At 41.0% G+C, this 21,341-nt stretch overlaps 2 protein-coding genes and 1 non-coding gene across 4 annotated transcripts in view; 2 read left to right on the forward strand and 1 right to left on the reverse strand.

The window, feature by feature from the left end:
- XPOT (exportin for tRNA) overlaps positions 1-16,124 on the reverse strand; it is a 28,637-nt gene extending 12,513 nt beyond the window's left edge. For both annotated transcript variants that reach the window (XM_050900942.1, XM_050900932.1), the window contains exons 1-11: positions 16,065-16,124; positions 12,198-12,331; positions 10,293-10,375; positions 9,150-9,206; positions 7,531-7,600; positions 6,550-6,768; positions 5,792-5,976; positions 5,249-5,417; positions 3,701-3,937; positions 3,334-3,372; positions 415-477 (exon numbers count right to left, since the gene is read on the reverse strand). In XM_050900942.1, coding sequence (XP_050756899.1) covers positions 415-477; positions 3,334-3,372; positions 3,701-3,937; positions 5,249-5,417; positions 5,792-5,976; positions 6,550-6,768; positions 7,531-7,600; positions 9,150-9,206; positions 10,293-10,375; positions 12,198-12,257 — 1,182 coding nt within the window. In that variant the 5' untranslated portion in view covers positions 12,258-12,331; positions 16,065-16,124. The remainder of the gene's footprint in view (positions 1-414; positions 478-3,333; positions 3,373-3,700; positions 3,938-5,248; positions 5,418-5,791; positions 5,977-6,549; positions 6,769-7,530; positions 7,601-9,149; positions 9,207-10,292; positions 10,376-12,197; positions 12,332-16,064) is intronic.
- Positions 16,125-17,743: 1,619 nt separating this feature from the next.
- On the forward strand, positions 17,744-21,341 carry RPL18A (ribosomal protein L18a). Its single transcript, XM_050898070.1, has 5 exons — positions 17,744-17,775; positions 18,224-18,403; positions 19,005-19,134; positions 20,670-20,779; positions 21,199-21,341. Exons 1-5 carry the CDS (start codon positions 17,758-17,760, stop codon positions 21,289-21,291), a joined length of 531 nt encoding a protein of 176 aa, XP_050754027.1. The 5' UTR covers positions 17,744-17,757; the 3' UTR covers positions 21,292-21,341.
- Positions 19,746-19,877, forward strand: LOC127029806 (small nucleolar RNA SNORA68). The gene has a single exon (XR_007768237.1). It is a non-coding gene; the product is annotated as a small nucleolar RNA SNORA68 (small nucleolar RNA).

Here is a 21,341-nt window from a genome sequence, read left to right on the forward strand (position 1 = left end):
GGTCAAGCAGCATCTCTTAAAGAGTTTCATTACACAATGTTTCTCAAATCTTTTTGCAAGACAGAAGTGATGTGCAGAAACATGCAAACTCACCGAACAAGCCAGCTCAACAGCTATATTTAGCTAACAGCACAGCTGTATTTGCCTAGGAATAGTTCTGCACAAATGCAGCCAGAAATACTCTGTTAACTGAACTGGCTTGGATATCCCTTTACTATGTAGTTTTGTGCTATGCAGACATGGCCCAGAGGTTAAAAAAAGCCTTCCACATAGGAAAAAAAATTCAGCCTACAGACCTTTGCTTCCTACCTTCAAATCCTTAGTCTATGAAAAATATGGATTTTAAAAGCATGAGCAAGTTTTACTACATGTAATTTAAGTTGCATTTGTCTGTTTATTCATATAACACAATACCTCATTTTCAAAATTATATTCTTCATCGTATGTCAACTTCTTCATAACAGCCAACATGATTGCCTAAGATAAAAACAGAACTGTAAGCACAGAAGCAGACAAATGATAAGAAGCACCAGGAACATTAGAGCAAGTCTTAAATGTTTATAAGTATTTTAAATCCCATTTGAATTATTATTTTCAGAGGTTTAGCAGAAGTAACAGTCCAAATTAAAACAGATGGATTATATCCAAACAATACACAGATGCCATTCCAGATACACAGCACAGATGACTTGGAGGTCTCAGTCTCTGACAGTATTATCTGGCTTTGTTTCCTGCTTATAATCTGTGCTGTTAGGTTCATACTGAAAACAACAATTAAGATGACTGAACTAGGCAGAGGAAGCTAAACAGGTTGTCCAAGATCCTATTTTAAAGGGGCAGGTCAGCTTAGCCGTAACATTAACTTCTCTAATAGCTCAACATCCTTGAAAGGTTTTTTTTGGAACAGGTTAACAAGCTGAATTGGTTCAGCAAAGAATCCAAGAGTAAGAGCCAGGAGCAGCAAACAAGAGTAAGAAAAGTAAAACCTTCCCTTTTCAGCAGCAGCAAGTTGTTCGATCAGTTAAAGCACTGATGTGCAATTTCACCTTATAGGGACTGTTGCTAAGTCCTAAAATAGCAATAAAGACTTGATCTGGTCTCTACTGAAGTCTCAAACTCTAAATGTGTCACTTTGATCTTACTAAGCATTTACTAGTTCAGGTTTTTAGAATGTTAAAATTCATGGAGCACTCAATTCCATTCATGCTTTCCAGGATGGATAGAAATTGGACTGACACACAGAGTTAGCTAAAACAAGTGTTTAAAAATCTATTATATTTTAATTTTCACTTTAGTTTAAGATTGTTCTGGGGAACCTACAAAAATGTGTATTAAATCTCAATATTCCAAATGGACAGAAAGCTCTTCGGAATAATTAAAACTGAATCAGAGGCAGACCATTTTTATATCTACGACAACAATAAAGTATTAGAAGTCCAAGAGAATATTAAGTAGCAACAAATAATGGGGCAGGACATATCCATATACCTTTTACAAGGACTGGGTTCACTGAATATTGGAGAAAAGACTCAGTAGAATTATGACAGGTATTTGATCAGCATTACAGAGCACCTCATCCCTATACCTACTGCCAGGTGAAAAAACCAAACCTTTAAAAACTAAACCTTTGTCTTTTTCTTTTCATATTGGTTAAATTCAGTAGCCAACAGCTTTTATTATAACTATAGCAAATGAAAATGCTGATTGGAATTCTTGGTGATCTTGCAGAAATAGACACTTGTAATACTTTGAGGAAGAACATGGTCAAATAGCAACAATGTGATCAGGCTTTCTATTGACACCAAGTGTCAGCATCATCTGTGAGAAGTCTCTGCTTCTCTGTAAGAACTGACATTAAAGAATTAAAATAATTGCAAAAAACTGATGATATGCTTATAGCCAGAAATGCTTAGAAAAACTTGTTATTTTAGGAATTAAAAATGTGATCCTGCTGATGAGAAGAAAAAAAAACTTTGGGACTTCAAAGGCACAATAAAAAAGATCCCCTTTTTTCCTGTTCAAATAATGAACAAGTTGAAAGTGAGAACTTCGTAAGTGCAAAACTTTAAAGGAATGCTGCTAAGCACACAATTTAAAGCTTAAGACAGACAACAGTAAGATTTAAACTATTTCCGAATACTTTCTTATTATGAGTTGGATGAAAGAAGAAAGATCGGTATGATTGCTTCTCAGTTTAACACAAATCCTCAAGAAGTGTTCAGTAAAATTAAGAAAATATAACAAAGCTCTTCAGTATGAAAGCAAGTTTAACAAACCAACAGATTTCAGGACAGTAACACATTCAAATGTTAAGTGTCTTAAGTGCACTGCAGTAGTAATTTGGTTTGATCCAGTTATAAGAACAAGAGAGACACAGTAACAAAAATAAAAAGATTCAGTGATGTTATCAAACTTCTCTTATTGTGTTACCTCATTCAATTTAAACAGACATTAGACAAAACTAGATCAAGATAATCTAGACCACAGTTACCCAAATTCAACTTTTCATGTTAGAACAGGTACAGAATTCAGTTTTCTTTGTAAAGGAAAAGGAATCACAGCTGTCAGCTGTATGAATTTACAAAATACCTGCACCAATCTAACCAGTTCAACATCTAAATTAGTACACCCATATTGGTGCAGAAGGGTCATAGGGAAAAGAAATTAAAAAAGGACTATGCTGAAAAAAACAAAAGAGTTTACTACCTCCAGAGCCGGACATAAACCTTATTTATTAAACTTAATGCTTATATATAAACTTAAGCTTATGTAAAAACACAAGCATATAAACTTAAGCTTAATGTATAGTTTAATGTAACACTTAACATATAACTGCTCTTTATAAGTACAACCGTTATATTTGAATTGCAGCTTCTTTCATAAGTTTAACTTATGATACTATCAAGGGTAGAATTTAATGACAACCTTCCCCACACTACTTCCAAGCCTTTGGAATTAGGGCAGGTTTTAATAAAAATACAAAGCTTCAGGAAAAAAACCTCTTCTTCTATCTTGATTTAAGAACATTCTATCAACAGTAGAAACTGTACAGGAGCTTACCAACATACACTTAAGGGTTGCTTGGCAAGACCAGCTCTAAAATAGCTTTCATCTTCATACACAATTCAATATAGGTTTACTATTTAAAGAAACGGCTGTAGTTACTTAGCAGAAGATGGAACATACTGTTCTTACTTTTAAGTGTTCCCTTTTATTGTCACACACACATTTTAAGGCCTACAAATAAAACATGATTTGTTTCAGCAAATTGAAAGATTCTGACCCAATGGGTCCTTGAAAAAAAAGAGCCTCTAGTAAAAAGAAAATACTTACCTCTACATTAGCTTTCTGTTGGTCTGAAAGTGCAGAAAGCTGTAAAATAAATTTCAAGTGTTATTTTTTGTATAGTAACTCCTTTATTACTGTCTAATAGGAAAAGACAAGTTTGCTTTTTTAACAGCCACAAGATCTACAAGCCTTCTTTCCACTTAACACAAGATTTAACCCAATTCCTTCAGATTTCTAAACAATACTATAGAAATAGCATGACCACAGCCATTAAAGATACTGAATGCCAATTAGGCAAAAAAACTATTTTGCAAGTCAGCTTGCACATAGTATGAGATTCATATATTCCCACAAAAATCAAACTAAATCATATGTCAAAAAGTGATGTTAAATTGAAGCCAGACATATTTACTTGTTTCAAGATGTGAAGGTAGTCATAACAAAAGCCAATGATATTAGATGAGATGTCGTCATCTTCGTGAATTAGCAGTTGCAACATTAGGGCCACTTTTGCTTCAATAGCTTGCAGGGTGTCTTGAGCACTCTTCATATCACCATTTTTTATCAGTTTAGTCCAACTAGCTATTAATGCTTGCCCCATCCCATTGACCAGCTTAGAAAATCTAGCCAGAAAATCCACATCATCTTCCTGCAAGAAAAGACATTCGATTAAAAATACTAGCAGAGCTCATGTTTAAATGGCATGAGCCTACAGACTGTACTACCCACGTCTAGTATGTAGAAGAAGTAAAACCAACATTTGTCTCCTAGATGGAAAGTACAATTGCCTGGTTCGTTTTCCCCGGGGAATAGAGAGAGAAAAATTAAAGCAATGCCAGATTTGGCTGTCCTCCATTATACAACAGTAGCTTGCTTCATCTCTTCAGATTAGTGTGTTTCTCTTTTTACTTTACAGCCAGAAGCAGGTTCAAAATAAAAGCAGCAGCACATACCTACCATAAATTTTAGGCTGTATAAGAGGAAAATATGGGAAAACTTCGAAGAATTAACAGCTGTAGCTCACTTCAGAAATACTGATAACGAGTAACTTTCAGTACTGCCTGTAAGAGTGAGTTAATATCAAATATTTATGGCCTGCTTTTGCAGAAATACATTGATCAGAATTGAGAAATACCCCTAGACCAGTCACCCCAAGCAGATGCTTTGCTCCCTGCCATAACTATACAAAAGCAAAAGAATAACAAGTCTTCCTCAGAAAGACTGAGGTAAGATTTTTAGAGGAACACCTCCTGAATTGATGAATGCACATTTTCTGCATTTTAGTAGGAATACAAATTTGACAAAGGCTTCAAAATGAAGAGATAACTGCCTTGCAATCTAAGGACTACAGCTTCATAAGGACTGGTTCTTCCTTCTCCATGGCAGGTAGCAAACAGCTGTTCCTTAAACACTGCAACTGCCAGGGAATGTGTGTTTGGTTAGTAGGTGTATTTTTCCAGCTTAGAGATAAAAATTTCAAGCCTCATGTCTGATGGTGCAGACATGAAGAACAGCATACATGCCCTTACGAAAGCTCTTTCCCCTACCTAATTATGCACAACTGATCTCTCACCCTAAAAAACTCTACCTTGGCTACAATACCTATTACAGAATCATTCAGAAGAGAAGATTCAAGGCAACGAAACACAGAAGCAGGATTAACAGTAAGCACAACATGCTTTAGGAGAGGAACAGAGGAGTTACATAATACCTTGCTTCTAAAACGAAAAATTCATGCTGAAGACAAACAAAATGCAGTGTGTTTTAAATTAATAAGGAATATTAATAACAAGCTGATAATTTAAGTATGAGAAAACTGTAAGTGTTTAGCTTTGATGCAGAAGCACAACTAATTCTCCCTAATCTGTGGACTTAGTTTTATAATTTTCTGTTCATTTGCTTATTTAAGAACTGTCGGAAACCTATGACTCATTCCTATTGTAAAAATCAATATACAAACCTGATCGATACTGAAGAGGCCAGCAGACTGCAATACTTGACATAAAGATTCAACCAATTTTGTTTTATCAATTGGGTCCATTCCCTTATTTACAATTTCAAACAAACAATCACAGGCTTCTTCCCGGAGAACTTCCACAGACATGTGACCTAGCAGCATATTTATAAACCTTCAGAGAAAAAAAGTTTATTTTTATACATACACAGTAGCATCTTATAGAAGCTTTATATTATTTGTGTGCACATTTACAATGGTTTCTTTTTATGAGACAGTTTTAAAGTCTATTGTACTGATTCAACCCAGCATTTCATGCATTTTATACATTTTAAGGAGAACCCAGCAAACTATGTAGTGTCTATTTTGGCCATTATATCGCCTGGGCTTGCAAAGCCACTCACTCTACTAAAAAATCCCCAAACTCCAAAGATTTATCTATAATTAAAGTCCTTTTTCAAAGATGAGTTTTAATTCTGTTTCACAGAAACACAGTCAACATGCTATCAAAGTTATTCTTGCAAACACATTCCATCAAAAACCCCTTACCTTTCATTGGCTATCAGGCTCAAATCTATCCAGGATACATAAGCTCCAACTACTTCAAGGCACTGGCATGTCAACTCTGAGTTATTATATTGATAGTTTTGTAAGATTTGGTACCATGATTCCACCAAACTTGGAATGCACTGTTCCCTCATAGTATCTTTTAACAAGGTGTTCCTACGAGCCTCCTATCAATACAGAAAAAGGATAAATGAGTCTTGTCATAGATTAGCATCTGTCAAATTAGTAGCATTTTTGTATCCACTACCAGACACCACAGTCCTAGCAAGACAGATAACTCAAATCAGAAACCCAAAGAGAGCACTTTTTTTTCTTGCAAGAAATAAAAACAAAATACCCTAGTCTTCGCTCTTTTTTTTCTACCACAATACCCAAACACTGAAGAAAGGCAGACAAAGGAGAAAAGTCCTCTAGATCATTACATGAATTTTTGATGTTAGGACTCCTTAAAACAGGCACTAGAAGACATTAACGTTTTAAAATGAGTCAGCCTAACATTAAATTGGCTCAGTCCATTAGTTTTTGTTTGCTAGCTCTTCAAGCAAAAAATACATTAACTGAAAAGTATGAAATCATAAAAAGCATTAAACAACATATGGCTTTTGGATCTAAACCACCTAATGTCTCTAAGGCAGAGTTGCCATAGGAAAAAAAACCTCTCTGCTAGTCTTCTGCTCTAACTAAAGTAAGAGAACTTTTTGGAAACTTAAAACAAATGTTAATGCAAAATAATAACTTGCCTCTGATGTGTGAACAACATCCCGGTCTACCAGCTCAGCATCAACAGCCATCAGGATTCTGAGGTACATATCCACACCTCGTGGATTAAGGTCAACTACTGACAGAATATCAAAAAAAAACTTGGGCCATTTTGTGAGATATTCAGTAACAAAAAGCAATGCAAAGACTTGCGCTGCTTTGTTGCGAATAAAAGTCTTCTCAGGCTGGGGATTCAGCATCTGGTAGAAACAAGATATTTTATTTGTATATTCTTACTAAATTAGAGAAGAATCATATATGCTTGTTGATCTCTGTATAGTGATTAATGTACTACCTCTCTTCCTGGCTGAGATCAATAAAAAGCTTTACCTTTCAAAGGATTTTGAAGAAAATTTAGCTAAATTGTAATGAAACAGGGAAAACATTCTCTCTGGGTGATACAGTCCTAAGCCGTTCATTCACTACTAAAATATTCAAAGACTAAAAGCTAATTTGTCAGTTTGGTGAAAGGAGTAAACAAGAACTTCCAGAAAACGAGTTACAGTCCTCTTGTAGCTAGCTTGTGCCTACGTTAGATGTTAACTTTAAGAATAGTAAAGGAAGTTTCTAAATGTAAGCTCTTCGGGGGGGCGGGGAATTTGTCACTACAAATCTCCCTCTCTCTCTCCTTCCCCTTTTCTATAAACTCCTCCTAAATGGAACAGCTTGCCACAAAGAGAAATTAAAGGCAATTTAATCCATTTCACAATGATCTGTTCAAGTTGTATTATATTCCACTTCCTACTGTTAAGTTTTCTACAACTATGTTAATTTCCAGCACAGAAATGGAATGATAACTAGATAATGGCAGGTATAGGCAAAGACTTGTCAGATACCGTTTATCTTCAGGAAGCCATCTTTAAGCTCAAATGACAGATTAAACATTTAGCCCACACTCAATGCCTTATGTTAGCCTACTAATAAGCCTACTATGTAAGACTGCTGTGAAGGGACATACTTACCTGTGCTTGCAGCCATGTTATGAGTGTTTCCCTAATCAGCTGCTGCTGGACTTCAGTAAGTTCAGAGTATCTGAAACAAAGCATAAGGAGATCAAAATACAAGTGCTTCATGACAAGTGCAACATTCAGTAAGGCAAAAACTCTTTTAATATTGCACATAATACTGCACATCAATGTAAATGAAAGGTTCCTAGAAAAGGAATTTACCCAGCTACTTGCATATTAGAATTTTTGAATCAAAGACAAAAATAAGGAAAAACATTTTGCCCATATTAATGGATTACATTTTGAAGCACTACTGCCTCCTATATTGGAGTAGGAGCTTGAAATTTTGCAGGAAGGCTGCTCTATCAGGGACAGGACTTATGACCCCGATAAAAATACACATTTGACCATAAGCCATGGGGAGAAGGAAGAGACATCTGTATATGCTCAGACTTGTTTACTATACATTGAAGACTGTCAATAGCGAGCAGAAAGAAGTCCTTCACTGATCTGACCTACAGTACATTTATTATCAGACATATGCCAACACAAAAAAACAAACAAGTAATTCTGCTTTATGTCATACATATAGTCTTGACAAAATTTGACATTATACCCAGTCCACCTCAAGTACTACCCACAGAACATGTTCCTTCCCAGGACTAGCTAAGCTGAGAACACTCTCCTTGCAATAGAGCTAGCTGTAGGTTTGGTACAGTCCTTAACAGGAATGACTGCTGAATGTGACTCCAGTGTTCCTGTCATAAGTAACTATTCATTCAGGAGAAGAAAAGAGCAACCCCACTGAAAATGCTCGAAGAAAATAAGCAGCAGGAAAACGAGAGAAAACGTACTGCAGGAAGCAGGTGACAGGAGTGGAACAAGCAAAGGAAGATGGACAATGAGGTAAAATCAGGTAAATAAAATTACAGAAAGTTAAGTCTTTCATTTTTGGTCTGATACATAACTGTGAAAATCAGTTGCAAAACATATGTTATTCCTATCTAAAGCCTGACCCACACGTTCAGTGTATTGCAACCAGTCACGATGACATTCCAAGAGGCAGACACCTCTGCCATCATGTTCAAGTCCAGACCAAAGGAGCCTGAAGTGTGAAAAAAATATAGTTCCATGCAATGAAGCTTATATTATTGCGAAGTATTTTTTCCTAAAATTATGATTCTATGAAAACACCACTCAGTGAAAAGACTACTTTCTCTTAACGTCTCTGCCACGGTTATTGAATGAATAGGGCTTTGTCTGAAGTCCAGGACTCTGTACTGAGCAAGGCTGCTGCTTGCAGGACTCTTCTGGAAAAATCAGTGAGAGTACAGAGCAAGGCTTGAATCTCCAGAAAGGAACAGCTACGTAAGTGTCAAGCAATCCTTGGTAATTCGGTCTGTGTTGGGCCATACGCGGGTGTTAGACTAGCTAAGTAGAGCATGCTGCTCAAAACCCAACTACTCCTCTCCCAGGAAAAGGTGAAGAAATACCAGAAAGTCCTCTGGACCGGATTAAAGCCACCTCATCAACTACACCAAGATGACAGATACCATTTTAAGTTTCTTTGCAAGCAGAATAAAAAGGGAAAATTAAATGGATGTATATGGCTGGTGTCAAGAAAGATTACTCACTTGAACTTAATTTGATGTTCCAGAACTTGGAAGCAAAAGAACTTGATGTGATCATCACTAGAAAAGAAAAGAAAATTCTGTTACTGGTGGCAATATGGTACACTTCTCTGGGAAGAAAAAAATTCCCCAAATATTATAACCAGGTCGTCCCTTTGGCAAATCAAGAATTACTGTGCACCAGAGAAAAATGCTACTGCTATTACTTAAAAGCAAAAATGACAAATACTCAAGCAATTCATTTGGTAAAAATGAGCAACTGTTAAACTAACACTTATGTTTGACATTATAATCTTTTTTTCTATAGCCACCAATTTGTTATGCTTTGATTTCAGTATTGAACATACAAAACTACAATACCTATTGTATCCTGCCTTTATAAAAATCTGTCAGGCTTCAACAATACATTCGGGGTCCATTAGTACACTAAGAGCAAGTTGTACATTGTGTCTTAAAGAGCAAAGCTAAAGACAAACTGAGGTATACATTAGGAAGGGACATTCCACATGCTATATAATCTACACAAGTTTTTTATCTTACTATCTAAAAATTGTAACAATCAATGTATTTTGGTAAAGATTATAAAATGCTGTTTTCAAATCTTGTGTGGTTTTGTTAATTACTGCATACTCTGTTGGAATCAGAAGTTTTGATAAATCATTTACAAAAAAGCATTCACTATAAATCACTGCTGTTATTCAGGAGATATACATCCCTCAGTTTCCTTCCAACCTGAATTATTCTGTGATACAGCAACAACCTAGTATTTGAGATCTAAATACACAACTTTGTGCAAAAATAGTGGTGACTACACACTCTTTGCATCTTGAAAAATGGGATAGCCTACTCCGTAGAATAGGGGCAAGGAACTACTTCTGAGATTACTGCATATAAAGACTATAGTCTCACAATGGGAAATTTTCAGCACTCCTCCCCAAAAGATAGCACTAACATGGAGTTTTATTTATACATTGCTCTTCCTTGAAAGGCATTATACAGAAGCCACAGATGAACTATGATACTAAAAATAGTATGAAGACCATATTAACTTTCAGCAATTTACAGTTTGCCTATTATGCTGTAGAGCTAAAACCAGACCCCAACATATTACCAATGAAAATAAGAAATGATTCTTATCTACGTTACCTGTATATACTCTGAGCTAATGCTTCTGCACAGACTTGCCAAGCATCCTGAGATATCTTCAGCTGCTCAAAGTAGGCTAGTGCCTGCAAACATCCAAGTAAGTTTCATTTAAAAAAGAGAACAAACTACACAGCAAGACATCTCATTCACACTTAGACTCACATTTAAACAGCTCTCCTTCAAAAAAACAAACAGTATTTGGATACATCCAAGTATTTATATGGCTCCCTAATTACCATAACACAAGAGTGTTTCTTCAAATGCTAATATCATAGGTACCCACTTCCACTTTACATTCAATACAAAATATAAAAGTCATAGAATCAGAAACGTTGAGGTTAGGAGGGACCCCTGGAGAGAGGGTCGACTAGAAGAAGTTGCTCAAGGCCTTTTCATTCAGGCGAAAGTTCACATCCAAGTTAAAATTCCTTCCACAAACTCTAAAGAGAAAGTGATTTAGATTTTTCACTGAAAACAACTCACTATTTTTGTTGCATCACTTTGGCTGTATTCGACACCTCAAGCTCAAGAAACATTCAAACACTGATCACCTGAAAACTGTCAGTTTATGAATCTATTAGAGACTGGAAAAAACTTCTATCACATTTTAGATAATCAAGTTGCTTATCAGAACTTCTAAATAGCTTTTGACAACAGTTAACTTGATCCAATTGCTTTAAGATTTAGTGTGGTCTGTTACACAAAACAGTAAAGTAACTTTTGAAACAGAGATTAGATTAACAACATTATTTCAGTTCTATGAATGCATGTATTTCAAGGGGGTTTTTTGGCTGTTGGTTTTTTTGGGTTTTTTTGCATTAGTTCATAATTGTTTCCATTCACCAAAGTAATTTCCCAAAGTAATTATTCAGTGAGTTGGAGCTGAAAGTTCTTAAAACAAGAATTCACTTCCTGTAGATAGTACTGGTAATTTTCTTATACTGAACAGTTTTACTAGAAATTGTTTGATACTTCCTTTATATGTTACATCTTACATGATTAGTGAAAAGGTAAGTCACTTTTTACTATAAAATATTTCAAAATTAGGCAGACTGCATAGTTAAAAGGTCAATAAATCTAAAAGCTTCAAATTTTACAGTGATATTCTATTAACAGAGGACTAAAGATTAGCTATATCCATCCCTTCAAAAATGACAAATACCCAGAACCAGTATTTAACAGGCTGCTTAGCAATAGAAGGCTGCATCAAACTACATTTTTAACTTTCTTATACATTTCAGGATTTGTTTTATGAACACAAACCCAAGGTATTAACATCCTCATTTCTGAAAGATTTTACTGGAGGTTATCTTGTAGACAGTTGAATCAACTTGATAATCAGTAAGCAGAACTATTTAGTCATTAAATAGTTACATAAATTGTAATGCCTTTTCAGACGAGCATCTCTCTTATGAAGTAACTGTTACCCACATACCACGATTACTTTCTTAACCTACTCTATGCTAATACAAGCCTCACTACAGTTAAAAACACACATTTCATTAAAATACACTAAAGGTAGGTAATCCATTCAAATAAAAAAAGACATCTAAGAATTAAAAGGGTAATTGCAAGCAACCCATTGTTTTCAGTGGTTGCTTTTCATTCTACGGGAACCTATGTAAGAAGCTGAGCAACAAGTACAAAGAATTGAAAGGACTGAAAAAGTCAGAGCCCAGAAAAATAAATTCTGTGCATGTGGAGCGTAATTTCACAGAATTGGTGACACACGACCTTCAGCTTACACGCTTGTGACATGACTTTGTTTTGTACTTGCCACCACAAACCCTATGTATTGGTTAACCAAAAAACCAAACCCGCAACCCCCCACCCAAGAAAATATGATACTTCTGCACTGAAACAGCACCCCCAATTATTAGAGAGATAAGCAAGTTAATTACATACTCTTTGTCTGAAGTCCGCATCAGCATTTGGGTTTAGCCCTAAAAGGGCTTGTTCATCCATCTCTATTGCTATACTCTTTGTTTCCTACTCCTAACTGGTTTACCCACTTCTTCTAGAGGGGAAACTACAATCATCTGCAAGTAGAGAAAGAGAAATTTTATTTGCTCAGCAGAACAAAAAAAATTAAAAGCAGGACAGCAACAACCACAGAAGTTTGCCCACAAACCTCAAACACATAGTATGCACTCCACCAAAACATGAATGCACAGAATTCTGATACAGATATCAGAATTCTAAGTCCTTTAATCAACTTTTAATAGTACTAAACTTCTTATTAAATAAGGAAAATTTGAAGTGTCCATATATTTCAGTTTTCTTGAAATGAGCCAATATCATCTTAATTAACAGAGAAATGGCATGATGTGTACTATTCAACTGAAAGGCTTGAAGTCAAATTTCAAGCATGCAGAGAAGATTTCAGCAAGATATGACATAAGCATAAATCTGCTACTTAAATGACAGACCACTGTGTTTTTTTCCCACCACAAACTTCACAACTGCAAAAAAAAAAATCTCTACTCATCTCTAATATCATTAAGATGCTTCATAAATCCATTTATGAAGTATTTCCCCTGGGGGGGGCAAAGCCATTAGGAGGTCTTTCTTCCACAGCAAGAGCACAGAAGAGAAGTGTCTTAAAAATTAACCACAAAATACATCACACTGAGTTGTTAACAAAATTTTCTGTTCCTACTAATGGGTGCTGATTTACTAGCAACGATTTTTATTTAGAAAATTCAGTGTAAAATTAACAAGCAAGCTAGACAAATGTTCTAAAGATGACGCGCCTCTACAGGCTGTTCCACAATGCTCTGGTAAAACACAGAGAATTAAAAAAAAAAATCTTTGTCATATACTAGGATGCTGTTAAACAGCAAGAGGGCACAAAAATCCATCTATCCTTCAAAGTCCCACCCCCCTCCATGGTAACATAGTTAATTAGGCCTGAAATAAGGCCTTGTTACATAAGTATGTAGGAGGTAGGGGAAAGGAAGATAGACAAGAGGAAGAGATGAAATACAAAGGAGCTGTGGTTTGAAGCTGCCTACATGCCTATAGGTAGAACTTCTGATTTCTTAGTATTGCGTGTCTTGTGCATGCTCTACTGTTCACCCTCCCCCACTGGAAGAAAGGTGGCACACTGACAACTGTCAGCAAGCATGCCTGAAAAGGAGAGCCCAAAATTTAATGTGGTAACAGACAGACATTCCTATAAAACTCATTACAGAACACACTATAACAAAATGCATCATGAAAAGCAATTTAATAAGTAAAATTGAGTCCGTACCAAAAAAAATTGCAGGTTGCGGCAGTATAGAAACCAGAAAATCTGGAACAAAGCGATGACTTGTGGCAAAACAAGCTTCACACACTGCCTTACGACACAGAGCAATCCCGCTCAGGGTCAAAACCTTTAGGGATTAAAGCTGCTCTGCTGAGTCTTCTCCCTCTGCGTCCCCAGCCCACAGCTTGTTTTCCCCATAATCAACATGCAAAACAGCCAGCTTAAAATAAACATAAAATGCTGTGGGGAAAATGAATTTTTTTTTTTTATGGCATCTTTCAATTAGGGTCTTGTCCAGAGTTATACAAGTAAAACTACTGAATATACAGAAGCATATTTTTGGCATATTTTCCTGCTGATATCACTACATTATCTGCCCAAAAGGTATTAATCTTCTATACCTGGGTGACGAGTTCTGCTATTAAAAATAATCTGGCTCAAACATGCATTCTCTTCACTTGTTTAGCTAACAGCAATGCCAACCAGTTCTACTAATTTTGTATATGCTACATGAGCATATTTAAAATTTAATCTTCTACCATATATTCTTTTCTAAGAGTTTCAGCTTGACTAGCCAACTCTAGAAGACAATTAATGAGATGGACTATTTGAATGAGCCTTTTGAGAAAGCTAACAAAATAGCTTCTCATGCTATATGGTTTTAGTTAAGCAGGTAGCTTTTCCACCACAAATCTATTTTACCAGCCAGTTACACTTCAAAAGCAAAATCGAACTGCAATTTTAATAGTACTTACAGTTTGCAAAATCCATTACAAGATATACTCAGCTATAACATCAAGTACATCATTAAAGCAAGTTCTATTTATAAGAAATAATCAATAACATTAATAGTTAATATGCAGCTGTGTAGAAAGTATTGTCTTATTTACTTAGAGATGCTTTTTTTGTTAAGCAGTACACTATGTTGGGTGGCAAACTGATCTTACTATAATTAGGAGCATGCAGCTCCTTAACAGGGATGTCATGCAGGTATACGTATCTCTCATCAGGATAGTTTATTCCCTTTTGCGTATCAAATACTTATAAATGCATTTGATAGTAGAGACTGCTTTCATACAGGAGAGCAGGAAAAAAAAAGTAGTCACACTTCAAGTGGGGAAGATTGCCCAGTTTAATAATACTAACATGGCCAAAGGTGTGTAACTTGGGTCCAGATACGGTCTAATAATGAAAGCATTCAGAGCATTTTAACTACAGATGCTAACCACGGGAACAATTAGTAATTAAAGAATACTTCACTTACAGCACTCATTTTAGGTATTTACAAGATTGTGATAGGACACTGGGAGCCAGTGACCTGCTTCATTTTAATTTCCTCAAGTTTTCTCTCTAATAAAACAAAGACAGTAAAAGATCATCTTTCACATTCTTTTTTGATCCGTTTCGCTTGCTGCAAATCTTGAGCATATTTACAGACTTTTAGGCTCTAGAGCCTTTACACTGACCTAACAGGCAGTTAAAATGAACAGCTGTGTAATTATAGCTACTTTGAGAACTTTTCAACTGTACTAGAAAGTTTTTCTTTCTGGAAGTGACAGATTAGGTCTTCTTTTCAGGCACATTCCTGCTGGCCAGGAATTCCCCGTGAAGAGTCAGGCCTTCTTACCCCCCCCCCCCCGACTTGGTCAAAGAGCCCAGCTTTCCTCTCGCCAGAGAGACCCCCCCACTGCGTGGCTCAGCAGCTCAGCCGAGGAGAGCGATCAGGCATTCACACCCCACCCCGTCCAGATCTGCGGCGAAGACACCGGGGCTGCAACTTAACCCCTTCAGCCCCTTCCCGGGGCAGCTGCGGAGTGACAAAGCACTCCTCCCACGGCGTGCGGCCGCTGCGGGGCCCGGCGGCGGCTCTCCCACGGTGGGACGGCGGGGAACCACCGGATTGAAGCACGCCGAGAGCAGCGGAATATGGAGGTGCGGGGGAGGTCCCTCCCCTCACGTTGCAGTCCAAGAGCTTACAGTTACTTCCTTCCCCCACCGGAGCCATAACGGAGGACGGCTACGGAGGCAGCTCCCCAATATAACCGCACCGCAAGCTACAGCATACATTAGAAGAGAAAAATCCCGGTATTTTTCGCGGCCGCACGCACGCACCTCCAGCCCCCACCGGCTCACGGAGGACCGGCCTAGCAGGGATCGGCCGACTGCGGCACCCCCCGCTCCCCCCAGCAGCGGGTCCGGGTGGCCGAGGCGAGCGCCCGCGACGGGCGAGTGGGGAGGCTGCGGCGTCTCCCCCGCTTCCCCAGAGCCTCACAACTGCGGAGGAGGCGGCGCCGGGCTGACTGGAACCGGCCGGGTGACTCGAAGGAGTCCGCCGCCGCCAGCTCAGCGGCGACGCCCGCGGGCGCCCACACCGCCCCTTCCCGCCGCTGAGGCGCCGCGGCCCCCGCCAACGGCCGGGGAGGCCCAGCCCCCGCCCCCCGCCACTACCGGGCTGAGTCACCCCGCGCCGCGTGTCGTGTCGTGTCGTGTCCCGTCCCCCTCCGTCCCCCCTCCCCCGTTACCTTCCCGGTCACTCCTCCATCGCGGCGGCGCTGCCGGCTCCCACCCCCAGCTCCGCGGCCGCCACGAGCATAGGGAGCGGAGCGGGCCGGGCCAGGCCGCGCCGCCTCGGCTGGCGGCGGGAGGAGGAGGACGCCCAGGGGAGGCGCCGCGCCTCTCGCGCGTGCGGAACGGCCTCCGCGCCTCCGGGAAGAAAAGCTGCCCCCGCCCCTCAGCCCGCCCGCCCGCGGCGGGGCCGCCGCGCCGCAGGACTACGGCTCCCAGCGTGCTGCGCGGCGCCCTCGCCGCTGGCCCGGCCTGCCACGCTCACCTCCCTTCTCCGACGATGCGGCCAGCCGCAGGGCACGCCGGGATGTGCCACCTCCCCGGGCCCGCGGCACCCTGGGAGCCGTAGTCCCGCCCCCTGCGGCGCGTGGGCGTGGCCTCCAGCGCCCCGGCCCCTGCCGGGGCCGCGGCAAGCATGCCGTCGGTGCTCTTCCTCGTTACTATCGGCACCCCACGGCACTGTAAAACCAATTGCACCGATTTAATAAACCGGGACTGGCCCGCTCTGCCCCCAAACTCCCTCCGGAATCCGGAAATCGTGCTTTGTCAGCAGCAGCGAGGCGGGGGGGCGGGCCGGCCGTGCCGCTGCACGCTCGGTGCCGCTGGTGCGCGCTCCGCAGTCACGACCGGAGTGAGTTGCTCGGTGACTAGCAGAGGGAAGGGCCCGAGCTCACATGCTGCGAAAGCATCGGCATGGGCTTGTCTGAGAGGAGACGAGTAATCCAGCTGATGTCTGCAAATGTGACGTTGGTCTCTTCCGCAAATTGTTCTGCAACGAAGCAACGGATACGGGGGGTTTTGCGTGATTAGACGCGTGCGTGTCTGTAGAATCGGACTTAAAGAAAAAAAAAGACTAAATGCAAGTAACTGCAGCAACAAGATGTAGCTATTTACAAAATCGTTACAGCAGTGTTACTGTTACAGTATCTTCCAAGGCAAAAAACCATTGACATCTCATGGCGATGGCAGCGCAGCTTTCAAAAGCGTGAGGTGCACAACACTTGAGAAACCTTAACTCGCCATTACTGCAGAACCGTTTCCAGTTCATGGTGCACAGGAGTGCAACTACTCAGGACCAGCCGTGAAAAAGAGGATCCCATCAAACTGAGTGTGTGGGGGGATCCACAGGGGCAACCGCATGCTAGCCAGCAACTCCGGTCTCCCACGGGACCACGGGTGAGAAAGGTTCCCCGGGCAGCCCTCCATTCCCGCCTACCGCCCCGAGCGGAGCGCGGTGCTGGCTGCCTCCGCCTGGGGCCTCCCTGCCACGTCCTCCGCAGCAACGCGAGCAAGGCCGGCGGGAGACGGAGTCACGCACAGCCGGGCCTCTTCCTACCGGGACCATGCGGGTCCGCGGCACTGCTGGCTCCGGTGCGCAGGGGAGGACGAGCTTCCGCGGCCACCCTGGCCGACCTCCGAGCCGCCCCCGCCGCGGGCCGGGCCCGGACCAGGCTTCGAGGCCCCCACCGGCCCGGAACCCAGCGCCGGCCGCCGCGGGCGGAGACTGACGGCAGCCTCCTCCAATGGCGCTCTCCTCCCAGCCAATGGGCGGAGAGGACGGCGGGGGGCGGGGCTGCCGGCGGGCGGGTGACGGGAGGCGGCGGCGCACGCGGCCTTTCCTTTCCTGCGGGCTGTGGAGGAGGCAGCACCATGAAGGCGTCGGGCACCGTGAGTGAAGGCCGGGGCGCGGGGGCACGGCCGGGACCGGGACCGGGACCGGGACCGGGACCGGGACCGAGGCCGAGGCGGCCGTTGGGAGGGCGGCGGCGCGGGCTGGCGGCGCTCGAGAGCGGCCTCTGCGCGCCCAAGCGGCCCTGCCTGGCCCTTGAGGGAGGCGAGCGGCCAACATGGCGGCGGCGCCGCTCCCGCAAGACGCGTGAGGAGGCCGCGCCGCCCCAGGGCGGGGGGCCGTGATCGGCGGGCGGCACAGCTGGGCCCGCGGGGCGATCCGCCTGGGCCGGTGGTCTCTCTCTTCCTCTGGGTTGGCCTGCTCTCGCCGTGGATGTTCATACGTGGGGCCGCGGTGCCGTCCGCGGGGTCGGCCCGTGGCGGGGCAGGGTCAGGCTGGCGCGGAGGGGCTCACGCTGCGACCGACCTGTCTTTCGTCTGCCTCTAGCTGCGGGAGTACAAGGTGGTCGGGCGATGCCTGCCGACGCCGAAATGCACGACCCCTCCTCTCTACCGCATGCGGATCTTTGCTCCGAACCATGTTGTCGCCAAGTCCCGGTTCTGGTACTTCGTTTCTCAGCTGAAGAAGATGAAGAAGTCTTCAGGAGAGATTGTGTACTGTGGCCAGGTGCGGTATTAAAAACCTAAAAAAGTGGCAGTTTTGTAAGAAATTGCAGCTGGTATATGTGGAAGGAATTTATATGAAGAGCTGTTATTGGGGGTGAGGTTATAATTAATTTATCCTTCAGTTGCTGTGAAGCTGAGTGACAAATTCGTTTTTTCAAAATGGTAGTATATGTCCAGTAAACTAAAAAGAAACTTACTTCCTAGCACATCAGAGTCATGAACTGTGCCACTAGTCAGTGCTGCTGTCTGGTTCTTTTGCTTGCTTCGTTGTGGAATATACCTTTTAAAACTCATCTGGACATTCATAATCCTTGGAAAGTAGATATTTGTATGCTTACAGTCCCCTACCTTGATGCTTGAAGGACATTCTTTAGAGCTGAAATCTTGTGTGTATTTTTCTTTCCATGCTGAATTACTAAAACTATTCACTCTGAATTACCAAGACTTGAATGTAGCTATGTTGGTGTGGGGAAACAGAGCAAATAGTTGTTTTTGACAATAAAACTTACCACAGTGGTTTCATTAGAGCTCTAAAACATTTATTCTTAAACTTGTAAAATGCTGATGATGTACTGTCTCTAACTGCTCTTGTGTAATTCCAGGTGTATGAGAAGTCCCCTCTGCGTGTAAAAAATTTTGGTATTTGGTTGCGCTATGATTCTCGTAGCGGAACTCACAACATGTACAGGGAGTACAGGGATTTAACCACAGCTGGTGCTGTCACTCAGTGCTGTAAGTACACGTAACTGGTTGTATAAAATGGTAGGACCAGTATATAAGCATAAGATTAAATCTTAAACTGGGCATAAAGCATGATCCATGATAAGATAACTGAAACACTGGAAAAATGAAGTGGGGAGTTCCCGGAGAAGTCCACAGATGTTTATGTATGATATATGTGGTATCTTATTCGTACCACTCTTTGTACCATTTCTCTAGCTGAAAATATTCCCACTTCGTCTTGGTGTGACTTTCTACAATTCTAGTAATGAGTTTTGCTATACAGACTGAGAGTTTCATGACCTTTTAGGTGCTGTATATATTTCTTGCACTATATTTATTGTTTTAAAATAATTGAGTATATTTTCCCAAGTCTTGTGGAGAGAATATTTCAGATATCATGTGGAACATACTAGCATCTGTCCTTTGGAGAGCAAGTTAAAAAAAAAAAAAAATCATGGGGGGGGGGGAATCTATGTTGCTCCAAGATCTCATTGCCTCGATTCAGGGAGGATTAAAGGTTGTTCTGATTTCAGTCTGTTATGTGAAGTACTTGAGGGATAGACCATTTGTATAGCTGATGCTGTTGATATTTGGATCCAGAAGTGTTATAAACACTACAGAATGCACATAAAAACCCAAAGAATATTGTTCTTCATAATGATATTCTTGTCATGTGTGCAAATAATAAATGTATCTTGTCGCCTTTCAAAAGCTGACGTGCTGTTGAAAGTGAAATTTAAGGTTCTACATTAACTTACAATAATTCCTGTTAATTAACATACTGAAGGACTGCTTAAGAGACCTGAGAACTTAATTTGTCATGATACAATGACTTTGATACCTTTATGTTCAAGAATACTTTTGACAGGTAAATTTTTAATAGGTATGTTAGATCTTCATGGGAAACATTGTAAGCACAACAGTATTTCAAGAGGCGTATCTTGTGGAACTAGCTGTGGACATCGTGATTCGAAGGCAGTGATTTTCACTGCCGCAGGGAGGAATTTTCAGGTAGCCCATGTACAGATGGCTTCCTCCTGTTCTGAAAGCCCAGTTATGTCAGCTAAATATCAATTCATGTTTCTATCACTTGTCAATTTTAAGAAAAGTAAAGATAACCTCAGATCCTACCTTTACTTGCACCTTCCTTTTGGAAGGGAAATTTTTTTGAAGTTCACATGTCTTTCCAGTAATTGTATTTCAGTGTTGATGTTGAATCACAGTTTTCTTGTGCAGAAAATGAAATAGTCGCATGTAGATTACTTCTGTACGTGTGTACCTTCTTGAAATCGGGCAAGAAGAATTAGGTGGCACTTTCTTGGAGGAGTTCGGTTATGAGTTCCAGGAACAATTTGCTGCTGCATGTTGGTTCTGTGATATTTCTGCCATCACTTTAGACACTAAAACCCATGTGATAAGTAGAGTTGATCAGAAATTTTAAAAGTTGTAGATGGTACTATAAACATTTCCTGAAAAGATGGTAGTAAGATTTTTGAACTGAAAGTGTCTTAAGATTTATTTTTAATGAGTTCTGTTGTTAACAGACCGCGATATGGGAGCCCGTCATCGTGCCCGTGCTCACTCTATTCAGATCATGAAAGTTGAGGAAATTGCTGCTAGCAAGTGCCGTAGACCAGCAGTCAAGCAGTTCCATGTAAGTTAAATAACATTGCAGTGGCTAACATTGGACTGGAAGGGGGGAGCTCTCTCGTCTGGTACGGGTTTGCTTTGCAGGCAAAAATAGGGAGGGAACCAAACTTGCATGCATAGGTTTACAATTATGTTATATTATGATCAAGACTTTTAATGCCAGAACTTGGGACTGTTTGAAAGAAAGTCAAACTAAAACAAATGTGTATTATGTTGCAGAAAACTTCGCTTTCACAGGCATTTCTTTCAAAAAGAATTGCAAAACTAAGGCATCTGTTAGCTCCTATGAAATGTATCTAATCTGTGGATGCATTACTTCTCTATACATAAGTTAGCAGTTGAATATAGCTTAGCTATTTATTGCAAACTACTTTCTGTTGTTCGTCTAATATCTCAATTAACATAGAGACATTTTTCTTGCAGGATTCTAAAATCAAGTTCCCTCTGCCGCACAGAGTTCTGCGTCGCCAGCACAAACCACGTTTCACCACCAAGAGACCAAATACTTTCTTTTAAATATGAAAACGTGCTGTCAACTCTGTGTTGTAATAAAGGTCTTACTTGAA

This window comes from Gymnogyps californianus, chromosome 1 (assembly GCF_018139145.2).
Source record: "Gymnogyps californianus isolate 813 chromosome 1, ASM1813914v2, whole genome shotgun sequence".
Lineage (NCBI taxonomy): Eukaryota > Metazoa > Chordata > Aves > Accipitriformes > Cathartidae > Gymnogyps > Gymnogyps californianus.